Source organism: Hippocampus zosterae, chromosome 4 (genome assembly GCF_025434085.1).
Source record: "Hippocampus zosterae strain Florida chromosome 4, ASM2543408v3, whole genome shotgun sequence".
Taxonomy (NCBI): Eukaryota; Metazoa; Chordata; class Actinopteri; order Syngnathiformes; family Syngnathidae; genus Hippocampus; species Hippocampus zosterae.
In genome coordinates this window covers 19,757,052-19,772,938 of record NC_067454.1, presented here as the reverse complement: position 1 = coordinate 19,772,938, position 15,887 = coordinate 19,757,052, and the positions used below count along the sequence as shown (strand labels likewise).

The following is a 15,887-nucleotide window of genomic DNA, read 5'->3' as shown; positions in this document are numbered from 1 at the left end:
TGTCCTAATACTCGGGTTGATATTTTGTGTGTACAGTACTTCTACAGTATATACTCTAAGCACATGTTCAGTGTTGCATTTTCCAAACGTGCTATGCCCCTTCTGCTTTACAGCTGAAACTGAGATGACCCTCACAGGCCTGATGCCAACTGTTGAGTACGTTGTCAGCATCTCTGCCCTGGGCAATGATGGCCAACCCTCCTCTGCAGTGGTGCAGAATGCCATCACAGGTCTGCTTCATTCTCACTTAAGAAAACTAAAAGGAAAACAACATCGGCGATATAAGACAACTTTTTTTCCTGGCGACTCAAGCAAAATCATTTTGGTTTGTCAAAAAAAAAAAAAAAGAAATGGACAAAGCTTCTGTCATGGATCTAACTAATTGTACACCAGTCCATAATTCATACGTTGGGTGGCTCATGCTTCCTTGAGCAGACAGTCCAGTACTTTCAGCTTTGTCCGTTTGTGAGCTGAAGCACTGCTATGGCCTTAACAAAGCTCCTCAAAAAGCTTTTTCTTGACGTCGCCCTCATTTTCACCCTCCCACCGCAGCCATGGATCGTCCAAAGGACCTGACCTTCTCTGACATCGATGCCAACTCCATGCGCATCGCTTGGGACAGTCCAGAGGGCACAGTGACATCGTACCGCGTTCTCTACTCCAGCCCCGAAGATGGGGAGAGGGAGCTGCGTCCGTCACCCCGCGGCGATCAGGACAACGTGGCCATAAAAGGCCTTCGGGCCGGAACAGAGTACACTGTCAAAGTCATTGCTCTCCATGGGCGCACACCCAGCACGCCATTGGTGGGAACGCAGGCCACAGGTGGACAACACTTAGCTGATATACCTCTCGTGAATAATAATGCAGAGAGTCCAAATTCCTCATGTATTTGCTTGCATATGTCCGTCCCTCTCAGTCATCCCCGCTCCTACCAACCTGGTCATCACAGAGGTGGGGCCTACTTCTTTCGAGGTGTTATGGCAGGCACCCAACGCACGACTGACGGGATACCGTGTGGTCGTCAACCCCGAGAACATCAACAGTCCCGCCAAGGAACTCAATGTTGCTCCTGACACAACACGTGTGGTCATACCTGGGCTCATGGTAATAATGTGATTATACGAACGCTAGGCTTTGGGTGCCAATCAAAAGTGGCAAAGTACTCACATACTAAACTGAAGTAGGAATACAGATGATTTGTGTCCAAAAATAGAAGCACCGATTCAACTCCTGTACTTCAATAACATTTAAAAAGTATGAACTCTTTACCAAAGTATGAACATAAAAATATTTTGTTTTCTTGTCCATTATATACAATACCCATTTCATAGTTTCTCCCTTTTAGTAACTCGCATAGTGAGGAAAAATAAAATTCATGTCGCACGTTGTTGTTTAAGTATTAGCGAGAGTTGGCTTGACTTTTATCTTATCAAAACGTGTTCCCATAATGTTCCTGAAGTTATGAACTGAGTTAAAAAAAATTATTGACCAATAACAACTAAAAAAACAAAACATATACTGTACATTTTTGTATGTATGTGTTTTTCCAGATTAGATCGAGATATTTTTAAAATGCCAGAAGCTGGTGTTTTTTTTAGGCTGGCACAAGACATGGCATATTCTCAAAGACTCATTCTTGTGGCCAACAAAGTAAAACAACTTGCGAATGGAAAATATCTTGCTTTTCACTATCTGCTACCTAATTGCTCCAAGGTTCACGTTCCTCCACGTTGCTGCTCTCCCTGTTTTTTTCTGCCTTACAAAATGTCAGTCAATCAATCTATCCAGCTCTCAATGATAGTTCCTGTAAATTGGCCTCCCTCGATTTATGTCAGGCATCATCTGCTGAGGTTGGGAAAGTAACCAGCCAGTTTGAACAAAATAAGGCTTAGAAAGTACAAATGTCTGTTTTGAAATGAGTGAGGGACAATAAAAAGTCATCAGAACATATCTATTCAAGTCAAGTTACAAACACCATCAACTAAACCGTTTGAGCATCCGTCCTTCCCACCACTGTTACCAATAACTACATAATGTCTGAACTTGTATCACAGGTGGCAACCAAATACCAAGTCCATGTCTATGCTCTGAAGAACTCTGTCACCAGCAGACCACTGGAGGGCGAGGCAACCACCCTGGAAGGTAATCCCACACCGCAGTGTCTTCTATCCTAAGCAAAGTGGGTGTGACTGGCGTATAGTTGTGAAATCTACTGACAAACAAGGACCTGCACAAAAAGTGGCTGGTAAATAATCTAACAAGAACTATCTTTCCCACGCAGATGTAAGTCCGCCTCGCCGTGTGCGTATTATGGACGTGAAGGACGACTCGTTCACCCTGAACTGGCGCACTAAGGTGGAAACCATTACTGGTTTCCTCCTTGAAGCCACGCCCCAGGGTAGCTCACGCCCCACAGTCACCAAGACCATCCCAGCAGATGTATACACTTACACAGTCACAGGTAGAACACACACACACACACACACACACACACACACACACACACACACACACATACACACACACGAAAAAGGATTTCAGAGGAAATTGTATTTGCTCACTACGTGCTGTGTTTTTGAAGGTCTCAAGCCGGGTACCACGTATTCCGTTCACCTGTACACTCTGAATGGCAATACAAGGAGCGCCCCAGTTACGCTTACTGTTCAAACAGGTATAGTGACGGTGTGTGTGTGGGTCTGCATGCTATATGCCCTTCCTGCTCAAGTTAACTAGGAGTATATGCACTTTAATTCTGGCTAGGGTTGAAAATTCTGGTCAAGATGGAACCATTCAGCTATTTGCAGCAGATACCGATAGACCCTACTGTGAAGAACGAATACCCATGAAAAATTGATACTCACCCCAAAAAGTGTTTTTAATTACCGATACGTGCCAGAGGATGGTGGCGAATGACTGCTAGGATACTTTCCCCCCAAAAATACTAATTTCATAAAGAGACACATTTGTGAATGCTGAAACACAAATAAGCAAGAGTGCACTGTGTTCACAATGCATCGGATTTTGATGCACAATATCACATTTAGCCGCTTCAGGCCAAAATTTGGGGAACCCCGTAAGATTAGAAATCAAATTGTAATCCCAATAGCCCGTGATTGACAATGATATTTTTCTCTGCAGCCAAACCGGTGGTCCAAGCTCCCACCAACCTCCAGGTTACGTCTTTGACCCCCACCTACATCTCCTTCACGTGGCAACCTCCAGCCACGCCCATCACGGGCTACTACGTCACCTATGCTGAGCCCAGAGCGACGCCACAGGAGCTGAAGCCACGGCCCCACGCTGGACAGAACTATGCCACCATATCTGGTTGGTTTTCGTTCGAATTAATCATAATCATATTACCCCTCTGGGCTCAATGCTGGGCCTTCTTTTTATCCACCTTCATTCCTTTCTTTGGGACAATTTTAGCTGTGTTCATTCAAATGTAAAAAACATTCCAAGTAGGGGTTTTTTGTCTGATTTTGTTGGTGTGATTTCCAATGTCAGCTCTTTAAATGTATCAATAGTCTGTTGTTTACTGTCTAATAGTGTTTGATGTTTGGCAATAGAGTACTAAGAATACATTTTAAAAATATGTTGTTTTTCAACCTGCACACGGTTCAAACAAACTGCAATTTCAAGTGATAAAAACTAAAATAGAATGCATATTTTATACTAATGACCAGAGTTAATGTCTGTTGAAAAAAAAAAAAAAAAACTTATGTCGTAAATGAAGGGGGAAAAAAAACACAAACCTTAACACCGAATCTGTCTTGCTGTGCTTCTCTGAGCAGGCCTGAAACCGGACACTGAGTATATCATCAAGATTGTTGCCATCCAGAACACACAGAGAAGCACTCCACTTGTGGGCAGAATCAGGACTCGTGAGTGTTTTTAACTTTTTTCATCTTTCAAATTGTAATTGTCATACTGTACTGGTAGGAGAGTTCTTGTCATTACGAGTTTTAGCTTCTAAATACGTTCCAACAGCTTTTTCAAGGCCTTTCAAAGATCATAAACAAAGTGATCACTCTATGCGTCCATCCATCCATCCATCCATCCATCCATCCATCCATCCATCCATCCATCTATCCACCCACTGCTGCCACTGAACTGTACTTACCAACTGTTGTGGATTAAAGAAAAATGTTTACGAAGGCACGATTAAGCACAATTTGAACCTTTAATTCTGCGGTACACATAGAATCACACTTTGAGAATCACTGTTCATAGTTAGAACCTTGTCTCCTTCACCAGAACCAGATTCCTTGCTCCCTGTGCCACAACCCCACCGCCCCGGAGATGTCACTGATAGGCTTGATGTGCCTGAAACAAACTTGGACAACAGAGTCCAGCTGGTGGGCAACAATGGCCAGGACGGCCTCGGTGGTCAGAGCCAGCATGTGGAGTACACCGAGTACAACAACCACAACCGGGCCACCCCACAGTCCCCGTACGGGCAAGTTCAAGAGCCCCTGGTCTTCGTGCCCCTGCCCGACGCCAATGGCCGGCGCAAGCCCTACGTGAAGCTCAATGTGCCCTATGGCACCATATTTGCCAATGAGACAGGTCTCCCGCAGGAGGCTCAAACGAGGACCCCCATTTCCTGGAAGCCGTACAGTCAGAGCAATGCGTACTTGGTCTCCTGCAATCCGGTAACACATTTGGATGAGAAAATGTTCCAGGTACGGGCGCCAATGGAAAGCAGTTTGAGTATTCAAGCAAAATCCTTGATATGCAGCTTGAGGTCCATGGACTAGTAGACTCTTTGGCAAGGCAAGGCAGCTGTTGTTATGTCACGCGTTTCAACAGAAAAATTAAGACATTTAAAACCAAAGTAGAGAAATTTGCCAAAATTACGTACAGCACAACAACACGATTTAGGAAGAAATTCATGATAGGAATTTTCTTAATTGTAGGTATGGAACCCCCAAAAAAACAAAAAAACATAGTTTTTCATACAGATTCAAAAGCATTTCCACTTGGAGCTAACTTCAGTTCCATTGGAAGCTTATGCCATTTGCATGCAGCATAACAGCTAAATGTTGATGCAACGTGTTTGCTTTGAATACTGGGCTGCCCTCATTGACCCGAGACTGCATAGTGCAGAACCAGACTGAGTTTTCATCGTATTTCCCGAGCATTTCTTGAACGTGTTCAAGACCTAATCCATTCAGTGATTTATAGAACAGGAGCAGTATTTGAAAATCTATTCTACAGCTGACTGGGAGCCAGTGTAAAACATTTTGGAGTGGAGTAATATGTTCTGATCTCTTTATTATGGTGAGACATTTCATTTCAGTGCACACTACTGGAAGGACTAGTGTGCACTTGGAGAACAAATGTGTCTTCTTATCAACCCTCTCAGGGACAGTGGTTACTACAGTGGACAGCATATCATGTTATCAAGTTACAGGGTGCATGAAAGGGTTAACATTTTTTCGATTGCTGTATGACATTTTGGCGCACTAGTTGGTTAGCTCTAGTATACTACAGTAGTAGGACAACTATGTTACTCTTGAGGCAAAATTTTGTATGAGTTCACATCTGTGCACTACGAGCAATATAAATGACCTACTTTCCGATGAGTATGCTAAAGTTGTCCTCCCAGTGAGGACAACTTAGGAGTATGCTACTAAACGGGTCTTAAGGTGCCTATCAAGGATACCAGTCGTTGAAGCATTTGTTCAATATGCATCTTAAAGGTGTACGAGTACGCCAACAGTGGCACTCGTAGTGGAAAATATGTTTCTGGTAAGACACAATCATGTCACGAGTGCACTGAAATATCACACAACTTCAAATGGATTTCAATGATATCAAATAAATGCTCAAAAGATTTTCCATAAACATTTGCTTTCCTTGCAATTTTCCCATGCAGTCGTGCCATTTCATTTTTCGATGCATCTGTCCAGGTGCGGCTGCCAGGCACGGCCACCACTGCCACGCTGGTCGGCCTCACCCCTGGAGCCGACTACAACGTGCTGGTGGAGGCTCTGAAGGGAGCGCTCAAACACAAGGTCCTCGAGCAGGTTGTCACCGCTGCAAACACAAGTGAGCCCCCAACCACCTTGAGCATGCTCCTACAGAAAGCCATTTGAGCGTTTCCTCCATCTCCTTGATGTACTGCTACACGCTTTGTTCTCAATAGTAGAACAACTTTGGCATACTGGTAGGACCACTACATGTTACCACTGAGAAAAAACTGTGGTACTAGTTGAGACCTGCCCACGAGATCCGAATGACTCAACTTACGAGTTTTCTGAGATACATGCCCGGAAAGCAGCCACTTGCGATGCGTCAGTAATGTCCGTTTAGCTTTTTTTGAACAATCAATGCAAAAGACCATCGACAGGCGAAAGAATAGCATCGGTGTCGCTGTTATAACCATTTAAGCAACAAACATTTGAACACAAATGGTGGAGCAACATGTAGATAGACAATATACTGTAACAACACTCGCAATTATAAATTATATATCCTCTAAATGACTAGTATTGCTGCGGCTTACTGAGACATTTTGACTATGTCCTTGTATATCCGTATCTCTGTATTATACTACTTGTAGGGGACCAAGGAGCAGCACGTTCCATTGGACTGAAGCAAAAACTATGGCAAAAATTCCTTATAATCTGTTTAATGATGCCATTACTGCAGGTTTCGTAAAGTACACCATGTCACACGATGGCCTTTATTATCGTGACTTTCTCATCTTCCTTACTACCAGTACAAGAGGGAGCTCCTCCCACAGACGACAGCTGCTACGACACGCTCACGGCAACCTACCACGATGTCGGCACTCAGTGGGAACGCATGTCCGAGACGGGCTTCAAGCTGTGGTGCACATGTCTGGGTCTCGGAAGGGGCCACTTCAGATGTGACTCCTCCAGTATGTGACAAACTTTATATGACAAAAATGCGCTTCTCACAAAAATTTAGGGGAAAAGAGAGTGTAGAGAAGGTCCAGTTTGGTTAACTACAGTGTAGTTTTAGTTCATCCTGAAATTTCACACGCAAGCTGACTATGCCTAACGTTGTCAGACTGTTTTGGAAGACAAGTACTGTAGTGTATTTTACTTGGCTCTTTTCTGATGTGGTCCATTAAGAGTGGTGCCATGACAACGGGCAAAACTACCGCATCGGGGACAAGTGGGACCGGCAGGCAGAGAACAATCACCTGATGAGCTGCACCTGTCTGGGCAACGGCAAAGGAGAGTTCAAGTGTGAACCACGTAAGCCTTTGACACCTTCATTTGTAGTTCTCCAAAATGGGTTGTCAAGTCATAAATGTGACACAATGTGACCTGCATATTTGTGCTCCAGCCAAAACCTTATCTAATATTAAAGTATTGCTTTGGAACAATCTTGTGACAGCTTGGTGCCGGGGAACTACGTTCAAGTGAGTTCAGGAACTCAATTTAGACAAAAGTAGTGCTTCGGCACCATTTCGGTTCCAAGGAGCCATGATGAAGTGAGTTCAGCTTCATTTAGTTAAAAATAGCGCTTTGCCACGAACTTCTGCATTTGCAGGCAATTACCATAGTTATATTCAAAACATGAATCTCATATACACATTCATTAAATACACAAAAGTACAAACCATTGCCCAGTCTGATCGGAAAGAAATACTTTGCCACCTTGTGGTGGCATCTTGTTGTCAAGGAACTACGCTGAAGTGAGAGTATGAGTTTCATTGAGACAGGCCATTGCCCACTTTAATAGAAAAGTAGTGCTTTTCCACCATATTGTGGCATCTATAGGCAATTACAAAGCATTTGGGGGACATCACTCACATGTGGCTTTTCACGATTCACAGCAAGGCTTGATATATATATATATATATATATATATATATAAAAAAAAAATCCTCATCTCACCCCTCGGGTGGTGTCCGTCCCTCATTCAGCTCGGGTCCTCTACCAGAGGCCAGGAAGCTTGAGGTTTCTGCGCAGTATCCTTGCTGTTCCCAGCACTGCACATTTCTGGACTGAGATGTCCGATGTTGTTCCCGGGATCTGTTGCAACCACTCATCTAGTTTGGGGGTCACTGCCCCGAGTGCTCCGACCACCACAGGCACGACTGTCACTTTTACCTTCCAGGCTCTCTCCAGCTCCTCTCTGAGCCCTTGGTATTTCTCGAGTTTCTCATGTTCCTTCTTCCTGATGTTTCCATCACTAGGGACCGCTACATCCACTACAACGGCTTTCCTCTGCCCTTTATCTATGATCACGATATCTGGTTGGTTCGCCATTACCATCTTGTCAGTCTGGATCTGGAAGTCCCACAGGATCTTCGCTCTGTCATTCTCCACCACCTTCGGAGGTGTTTCCCATTTTGACCTTGGGGTTTCCAGTCCATACTCCGCACAGATGTTTCGGTAGACTATGCCAGCCACCTGGTTATGGCGTTCCATGTAGGCTTTCCCTGCCAGCATCTTACACCCTGCAGTTATGTGTTGGATCGTCTCAGGTGCCTCTTTGCACAACCTACACCTTGGGTCTTGTCTGGTGTGGTATATCTGGGCCTCGATGGCTCTGGTGCTCAAGGCCTGCTCCTGAGCAGCCAGGATGAGCGCCTCTGTGCTGTCCTTCAGGCCAGCCCTCTCTAGCCACTGATAGGACTTCTTGAGATCAGCCACTTCAGTTATGGTCCGGTGGTACATCCCGTGTAGGGGCTTGTCCTCCCATGATGGTCCCTCTTCCAGCGCCTCATCTTCTGTTCCCCATTGTCTGAAACATTCTCTGAGTACGTCATCCGTTGGAGCCTTCTCCTTGATGTATTCATGGAGCTTGGATGTTTCATCCTGGACAGTGGCTCTCACACTCACTAGTCCCCGGCCTCCTTCCTTTCGGCTTGCGTACAGTCTCAGGGTGCTGGATTTGGGATGGAACCCTCCATGCATGGTTAGGAGCTTTCGGGTCTTAACGTCCGTGGTCTGAATCTCTTCCTTTGGCCACCTTATTATTCCTGCAGGGTATCTGATCACTGGCAGGGCATAGCTGTTTATTGCCCGGGTCTTATTCTTGCCATTGAGCTGGCTTCTTAGGACTTGCCTCACTCGCTGGAGATATTTGGCCGTAGCCGCTTTCCTTGTTGCCAGTTCGAGGTTGCCATTGGCTTGTGGTATACCAAGGTACTTGTAGCTGTCCTCAATGTCTGCTATTGTTCCTTCTGGGAGTGAGACACCATCAGTGCGGACTACCTTTCCTCTCCGAGTCACCATCCGACTACATTTCTCAAGCCCGAATGACATCCCGATGTCGCTGCTGTAGATCCTGGTTGTGTGGATCAGGGAATCTATGTCCCTTTCGCTCTTAGCATACAGCTTTATGTCATCCATGTAGAGGAGGTGACTGATTGTAGCTCCATTTCTGAGGCGGTATCCATAGCCTGTCTTGGTGATTACTTGGCTTAGGGGGTTCAGTCCTATGCAGAACAGCAGTGGGGAGAGTGCATCACCTTGGTATATGCCACATTTGATGGACACTTGGGTAAGTGGCTTGCCATTGGCTTCAAGTGTGGTTTTCCACATTCTCATCGAGTTCGCAACGAAGGCTCTTAGGGTCCTGTTCACCTTATACAACTCCAAGCATTCAGTGATCCATGTATGTGGCATCGAGTCATAGGCTTTCTTGTAATCAATCCAGGCTGTGCACAGGTTGGTACGTCGGGACCTGCAGTCTTGTGCGACTGTTCTGTCAACCAGGAGCTGATGTTTGGCTCCTCTGGTATCTCTACCAATGCCCTTCTGCGCTTCGCTCATGTATTGATCCACGTGTCCACTTATCTTAGCCGCGATGATTCCTGACATGAGCTTCCATGTTGTGGAGAGACAGGTTATTGGCCGATAGTTGGATGGGGCTGCACCCTTCGAGGGATCCTTCATGATCAGGATCGTTCGCCCTTCGGTTAGCCATTCTGGGTGAGTCCCATCCCTCAGCAGCTGGTTTATTTGTACTGCTAGGCGCTCATGGAGTGCTGTGAGTTTCTTTAGCCAGTAGGTGTGGACCATGTCCGGGCCTGGTGCTGTCCAGTTCTTCATATCTGAGACTCGTTCCTGTATGTCTGCCACTGTTATGGTAACTGGGTTCTGTTCAGGCAGGTTGCTGTGCTCCTCTCTCAGGGTCACCAGCCATTGTGCACTGCTGTTATGTGCAACCTCCTTCTCCCATATGCCTTTCCAGTACCTTTCAGTTTCCAGTCTTGGTGGGTCAGCTCTGTTGTTAGGACCCTGCCACTGAGCGTACACTTTCGCAGGTTGTGTTGCGAACAGCCTGTTTATTCGTCTGGCTTCATTCTCTTTTGTGTACCGCTTTAGGCGACTGGACAAGGCTTGGAGCCTTTGTTTGGCAGTTTCAAGTGCTTCAGGTATGGTCATCTGGATGTACTTCTCGGGTATCGGCCTTTTCATCACACCTCTCTGGGCCTCCGTCAATTGACTCACATCTTTCCGGGCCGCCTTGATCTTAGCCTCCAACCGTCTTTTCCATGGTGGGTAACGTATCTCATGGTTGCTCTTATAGCCCAGAGTCTCCAGGATCACTGATGCTGAAGCGTATATCAGCTCATTGGTTTCTGTGATCGTTACGGTAGGGATCGCCCTCAGTGCTGCATTCACACTTTCTATGAGACTTTCAGATGGTACTTCACATAGTCGTTGTAATCGGTTTCTAGGTTGCCCAGCTTTCATTCTCGCCATGATCTTCGCTTTCAGGTCAGTTGCTGCCTCGCTCAGCATTTCATTCATTGGGGCTGGCCACCCAATCTCATCATCTGCATTCATTGGGGCTTGCCTCCCAATCTCTTGTATGACCTCCTCCTCTGATCTGAAAGCCTGGGGCCCTTCACCATGGAACCTGCGTTGTACCTCATCAATCTCAAGTTGTGACAGCAGTTGCCGTTTGTGGATGTTGGAACACTGAGCTACTAGTTGTTTCTTGGTCAACCGTGACTGTGGGTTTCGAAGTAACCATTTAGCCCACATTCTCTGCATGTAACCCCTCTGACTAGGGTTGCTTGAGTAGTAGCATTCCAACAGAGCCATGTTATCGCATCTCGCCCATCTCCGCTTTGTTCCAGTAGCCCATTTTTCATCAAGGTGCTCTGGTCCCCCAGCACCTGACGCAGACCTTGTTTGGCCGGGCGACGTCTGAGCCGGCATGTCATTCGTTTTATTGTCTCTCATCATTGTATGAGGTAGGCATTAGCGTGAAGGATCTTGCCCAAGGACCCACACTGGATGGTGTTATGTGCTCATTTTTTGCCCAAGCGGGATTCGAACCACCGTCTCCCGTATACCAAACCGATGCCTTACCAACTGAGCTATCCAGCCGCATATATATATATATATATATATATATATATATATATATACATATATATACAGTAATCAGGCTTGATTACTGGATGTCATATCCTTTTTTTAAATTTTATTTCTTTTTAAGTTCGTTGGCACCAAGATGCCACTGCACTCCATGTTAACATGAATTTTGGTTTGCAGATGAATCCGTGTGCTACGATGAAGGAAAAACATTCCAAGTGGGCAACCAGTGGCAGAAAGAGTACCTGGGCGCCATCTGTACCTGCACATGCTATGGCGGACAGCGGGTACCATGCGGCGGCATTTTTTTTATCGTGCGGGACGGAACACGCACCTTCAAGTCCAAAGTATGATTGTTTCTCTTTGAACAGGGCTGGCAATGCGAGAACTGCCGCAGACCGGCCTCCGACCCTGGCGTGCTGCAGCCTGTTCAGTATGGAACAGATACATTGCGCAGACAGGTAGGCAATATGTTTTAGCATTAATTCAATATGCTTCATTTCCAATTTAACCTCCGTGAACTACCGGTAGTACACTCTTTGTTCTCGCTAGTAAGGCAATTCAGTGCGCTAATACAACGGTAGTGTCTTACGAGTTGCATTTATTCCCACATTACTACCTTCCACAACTGTAGACAGTTTCTGCACTTAGTAGGGCAACGTGGGGGTTCTAGTAGGGCAACTACAGGTTGGTCCTGGTAGTTGAATGGTGAGTGCGTTGGCGTTGCGCTGCAGAGGTGCAGGGTTCAAATCTGGCTCCGACCCTCCTGTGGGTTCTCAAAAATGTGCGTGGCCGTCCATTTTCTGATCCTCTTCTCCGCACAATGATTCGTGCTCACACTCACAACAAGGAACAATTCACAAAACACCTTACTATGAACGGTCGTTTTTTTTCGGCTAAAAACTGCTTACTATACATGGGTGTTTTTTTTTCGGCCAAAAACGCCTTACTATATACATGTTTGGTTTTTTTTGGTCAAAAATGCCTTTATACATGGTCGGTTGTTTTGGGCTAAAACACCATAATACACATGGTCGTTTTTTTTTGTCCCAAAATGCCTTACTATATATGGTCATTTTTTTCCGCCAAAGACGCCTTCCAATACATGGTCGTTTTTTCATCCCAAAACGCCTAACTATACATAGTCGTTTTTTTCAGCCCAAAACGCCTTACTATATATACATGGTCGTTTTTTTGGGTCTCAAAACGCCTTACTTAAATTGGTCATTTTTTTTTCGTCCCAAAACACCTTACTGTACATGGTGGGGTTTTTTTCAGCCCAAAACGCCTTACTATATATACATGGTAGTTTTTTTGGTCCCAAAACGCCTTTCTATACACGGCCGTTTTTTTCAGCCCAAAACACCTTGCTATACACGGTTGTTTTTTTTGTTCCAAAACACCTTACGATATACATGGTGGTTTTTTGGGGGCCAAAAACGTCTTCGTATACATGGTCGTTTTTTTTGTGTTTTGGCTAAAAACGCCGTAATATACTGCACATGGTCGTTTTTTTTTCTTTCCAAAACGCCTTACTATACATGGTCTTTTTTTCGGCCCAAGACACCTTGCTATCTATGGTCGTATTTTTTGGCCCCAAAACGCCTTGCTATACAGTACATGATCGGTTTTTTTGTTCCAAAACACCTTACTTTACATGGTCTTTTTTTTCGGCGAGAAACCCCTTACTATATACATGGTCGTTTTTTGGGGGCCAAAAACGTCTTAGTATACTGTACATGGTCGTCTTTTTTTTTTGGGCCAAAAACGCCATAATATACATGGTCGTTTTTTTGGGCTGTAATAAACACCTTCCAATATATGGTCTGTTTTTGTTGTGAAAATTGCCTTCCTATACTTCAAAAAATACTTTACAAATAAAACCCTTGCTATGTATGCGCTCCCATTCGAAAAAAAAACGCTCTTATGTAGGGTCAGTGTAAAGTCTTCATGACCTACCTGGTAGTCCAATGGTTGTTAGTGCGTCGTAGTTGCGCTGTTTAGGTGCATGCCTCGAATCCAGCTCCATTCTTCCTGTGTGCTCTCACAAATGTGTGTGGCAATGCATTTTCTGATCACCCCTCCCGCACTATTCGGGCTCACACTCACACCTATGGACAATGTAAAGTGTTCGCTCTTCACCAGACTGGTAGTCGAATGGTTTGTGTGTTGATGTTGCAGTGTGGAGCTCTGAGGTTCGATTCCCACTCAAGCCTTCCTGTGTCTTCTCAAAAACATGCATGGCTATCCAATTTTATGATCCTCTTCCCCATGCAACTATTCGCGCTCACACTCACACCAAGGAACAATTTAGAGCACTTATTCCCTGCCTGGTAGTTGAATGGTTTTTGTGTCGGCGTTGCACTGCGGAGGTGCAGGGTTGGTTTCCGGCTCCGGCCGTTTGGTGTGAGGTTGCACATTCTACCCGTTCCTGCACAAATTTCCAACATGTGTGGCCATCCATTTTCTTATTCTCGTCGCGCGCACACTGACACCTTGGGACAATGTAGACTATGTGAGTTGACTCAAACTACTAAAAAAAATGCCACTATGATTTAATGTCTTTAGACACTGTGAGGCTAACCTGTGCACTCGTTCACATCTGCATTCTATTATAGATCAACTAGTGACGTTACAGTTGTGTGCTACTTGTACCGCCATTAAAGATAAAAAAAAAAAATTGCACGACTTAACTTTTGTCCCCCGCGACCCTAGTGAGGATTAAGCGGTTTGGAAAATGGATGGATCGATGGAAGTTTTATGTCATGAGTTGTGGTAGTAGCAATATTGCGTCCCAAATTATGTGGTCAGAGACTTCATGTCCTCGAGTTCCTTGTTACAATTTTGCTCAGCACTTCCATCTCCTTCCAGAATATTCACTGCCCCATCGAGTGTCTCCGACCGGACCTTCTGGCAGATGCGCTGGTGGTCCCGGATCCTCGGGAGTGAGGAGACGCCCGTCGGCCGAACCGCTTTGCTCCCTCACTGTCCCATTACTGCACTGCCTGAACAGAGATGTCATGTCGTCTGCCGTGGCACAAACGGCCCGATCGCTTTCTGACACATGCTCATCCAAAGATGTTAAACTGCACTTCTGCCTGATCAACGTGATCCCTTCATTCATGACCAACTCTAACTTGGCTGTTTGGAGAAAAAAGCCATTCTAGTATTTTTGTAACTCTTGAAACACAATTAGTTTTCTTCAATGATATTCTGTTTCAAGGCATTCTGTTACTGCTGGCGAGAGGGGTCACACTGTCTCTTACTAATTTATCCCTTTAATTTCTGTGTGTGAATGCAAGTGGAATTGTATCTGTTCTATTTTTGTATCGTATTGTCCGTGCCAAAGTTGTTTCTACTTGACAGAAAGAAAGTCTCATAATTATTGTAATAAAGTTGGAAAGATCCACAATCACAGCAACGTAACGGGTCCTCACTTCTATGTTTGAACACTGCATTTGGTGTTAAAAGCTCAGCCTACTTGTGTTTGGAGCGATAAATATCAATATATAGATATACATATATATGTAGATATACAGTATACCTATAGATATCTACAGATATATGCTCCATGGCACTGCGGTTCCTTTTTTGCCACCTTATGGGCCCCCAAAATCTCACAATCAATCGCGGTGGACTTTACCTTTCTCAATTCATGTTGCTTTGTCATGCATGGAGGAACTCCTCACTAAACCTCACAAATAAATGTAGTGTATAATTCAATTATTAAAAATAATAGAGAAATACAAATTGTAAAAAGAAACAAAGAGCAAAAAGATTTCTGAGACAAGACACCTTCCCACACGTGAAACGTAATTGCGTGATATGCCAGAGGATGGCGCTAAGGTTTTTTTTTTTTTTAAATCTTAGACTCAGTTTGGACCTGAGCACAAAAAAAAACAAATAACTGAGGACAGGTACATATTAATTCTGGGGCCCAAAACACCATACATGGTCATTTTATTCGGCCCAAAACACCTTGCTTTACATGGTCGTTTTTTTGTCCCAAAATGCCTTGCTATACATAGTCGTTTTTTCCGGCCAAAAACGCCTTACATGATACACGGTCGGGGTTTTTTCGGCCCAAAACACCTAACTATACATAGTCGGTATTTTCGGCCCAAAACGCCTTACTATACATGGTCGTTTTTTTCGGCCCAAAACACCTTGCCTTACATGCTCGTTTTTTTGTCCCAAAACGCCTTACTTTCCATGGTCGTTTTTTTGGCCCAAAACGTTTTACTATACACCGTTGGTCCCCAAACTACGGCCCGCGGGTCGAATGTGGCCCGCCTCTGCATTTTCCTTGGCCCCCTGAACAATACCAAAGATGTGTTTTTTACGTTTTTTTGGTGGGGGGGGGGGGGGTTCCCCCTCCAGGTCTGACCAGGTGATTGAGACTTGTAGATGCATAGAACATAACATTCTATTCCACCCTTCTGCAGTCTGTGCCCTATTCGGAACTCCTCTCTCCCAAAAATAAATAAATGAATAAATAAAATCTGCGACGCAGACCTGTCAAAAAGAAAAATGGACTAATGGCGAAAAGATTAAGTAAAAGGAAAA

At 44.8% G+C, this 15,887-nt stretch overlaps 1 protein-coding gene across 1 annotated transcript in view; it reads left to right on the top strand.

Annotated features, from left to right (window-relative positions):
* The window catches only part of fn1b (fibronectin 1b), a 42,037-nt gene extending 27,299 nt beyond the window's left edge, over positions 1-14,738 (top strand). The window contains exons 32-46 of the mRNA XM_052062974.1: positions 114-230; positions 553-822; positions 917-1,104; positions 2,055-2,142; positions 2,282-2,461; positions 2,582-2,671; positions 3,139-3,327; positions 3,795-3,884; positions 4,258-4,685; positions 5,916-6,054; positions 6,728-6,889; positions 7,107-7,232; positions 11,502-11,608; positions 11,693-11,782; positions 14,193-14,738. Coding sequence (XP_051918934.1) covers positions 114-230; positions 553-822; positions 917-1,104; positions 2,055-2,142; positions 2,282-2,461; positions 2,582-2,671; positions 3,139-3,327; positions 3,795-3,884; positions 4,258-4,685; positions 5,916-6,054; positions 6,728-6,889; positions 7,107-7,232; positions 11,502-11,608; positions 11,693-11,782; positions 14,193-14,270 — 2,342 coding nt within the window. The 3' untranslated portion in view covers positions 14,271-14,738. The remainder of the gene's footprint in view (positions 1-113; positions 231-552; positions 823-916; positions 1,105-2,054; positions 2,143-2,281; positions 2,462-2,581; positions 2,672-3,138; positions 3,328-3,794; positions 3,885-4,257; positions 4,686-5,915; positions 6,055-6,727; positions 6,890-7,106; positions 7,233-11,501; positions 11,609-11,692; positions 11,783-14,192) is intronic.
* The last annotated feature ends 1,149 nt before the right edge of the window (positions 14,739-15,887 follow it).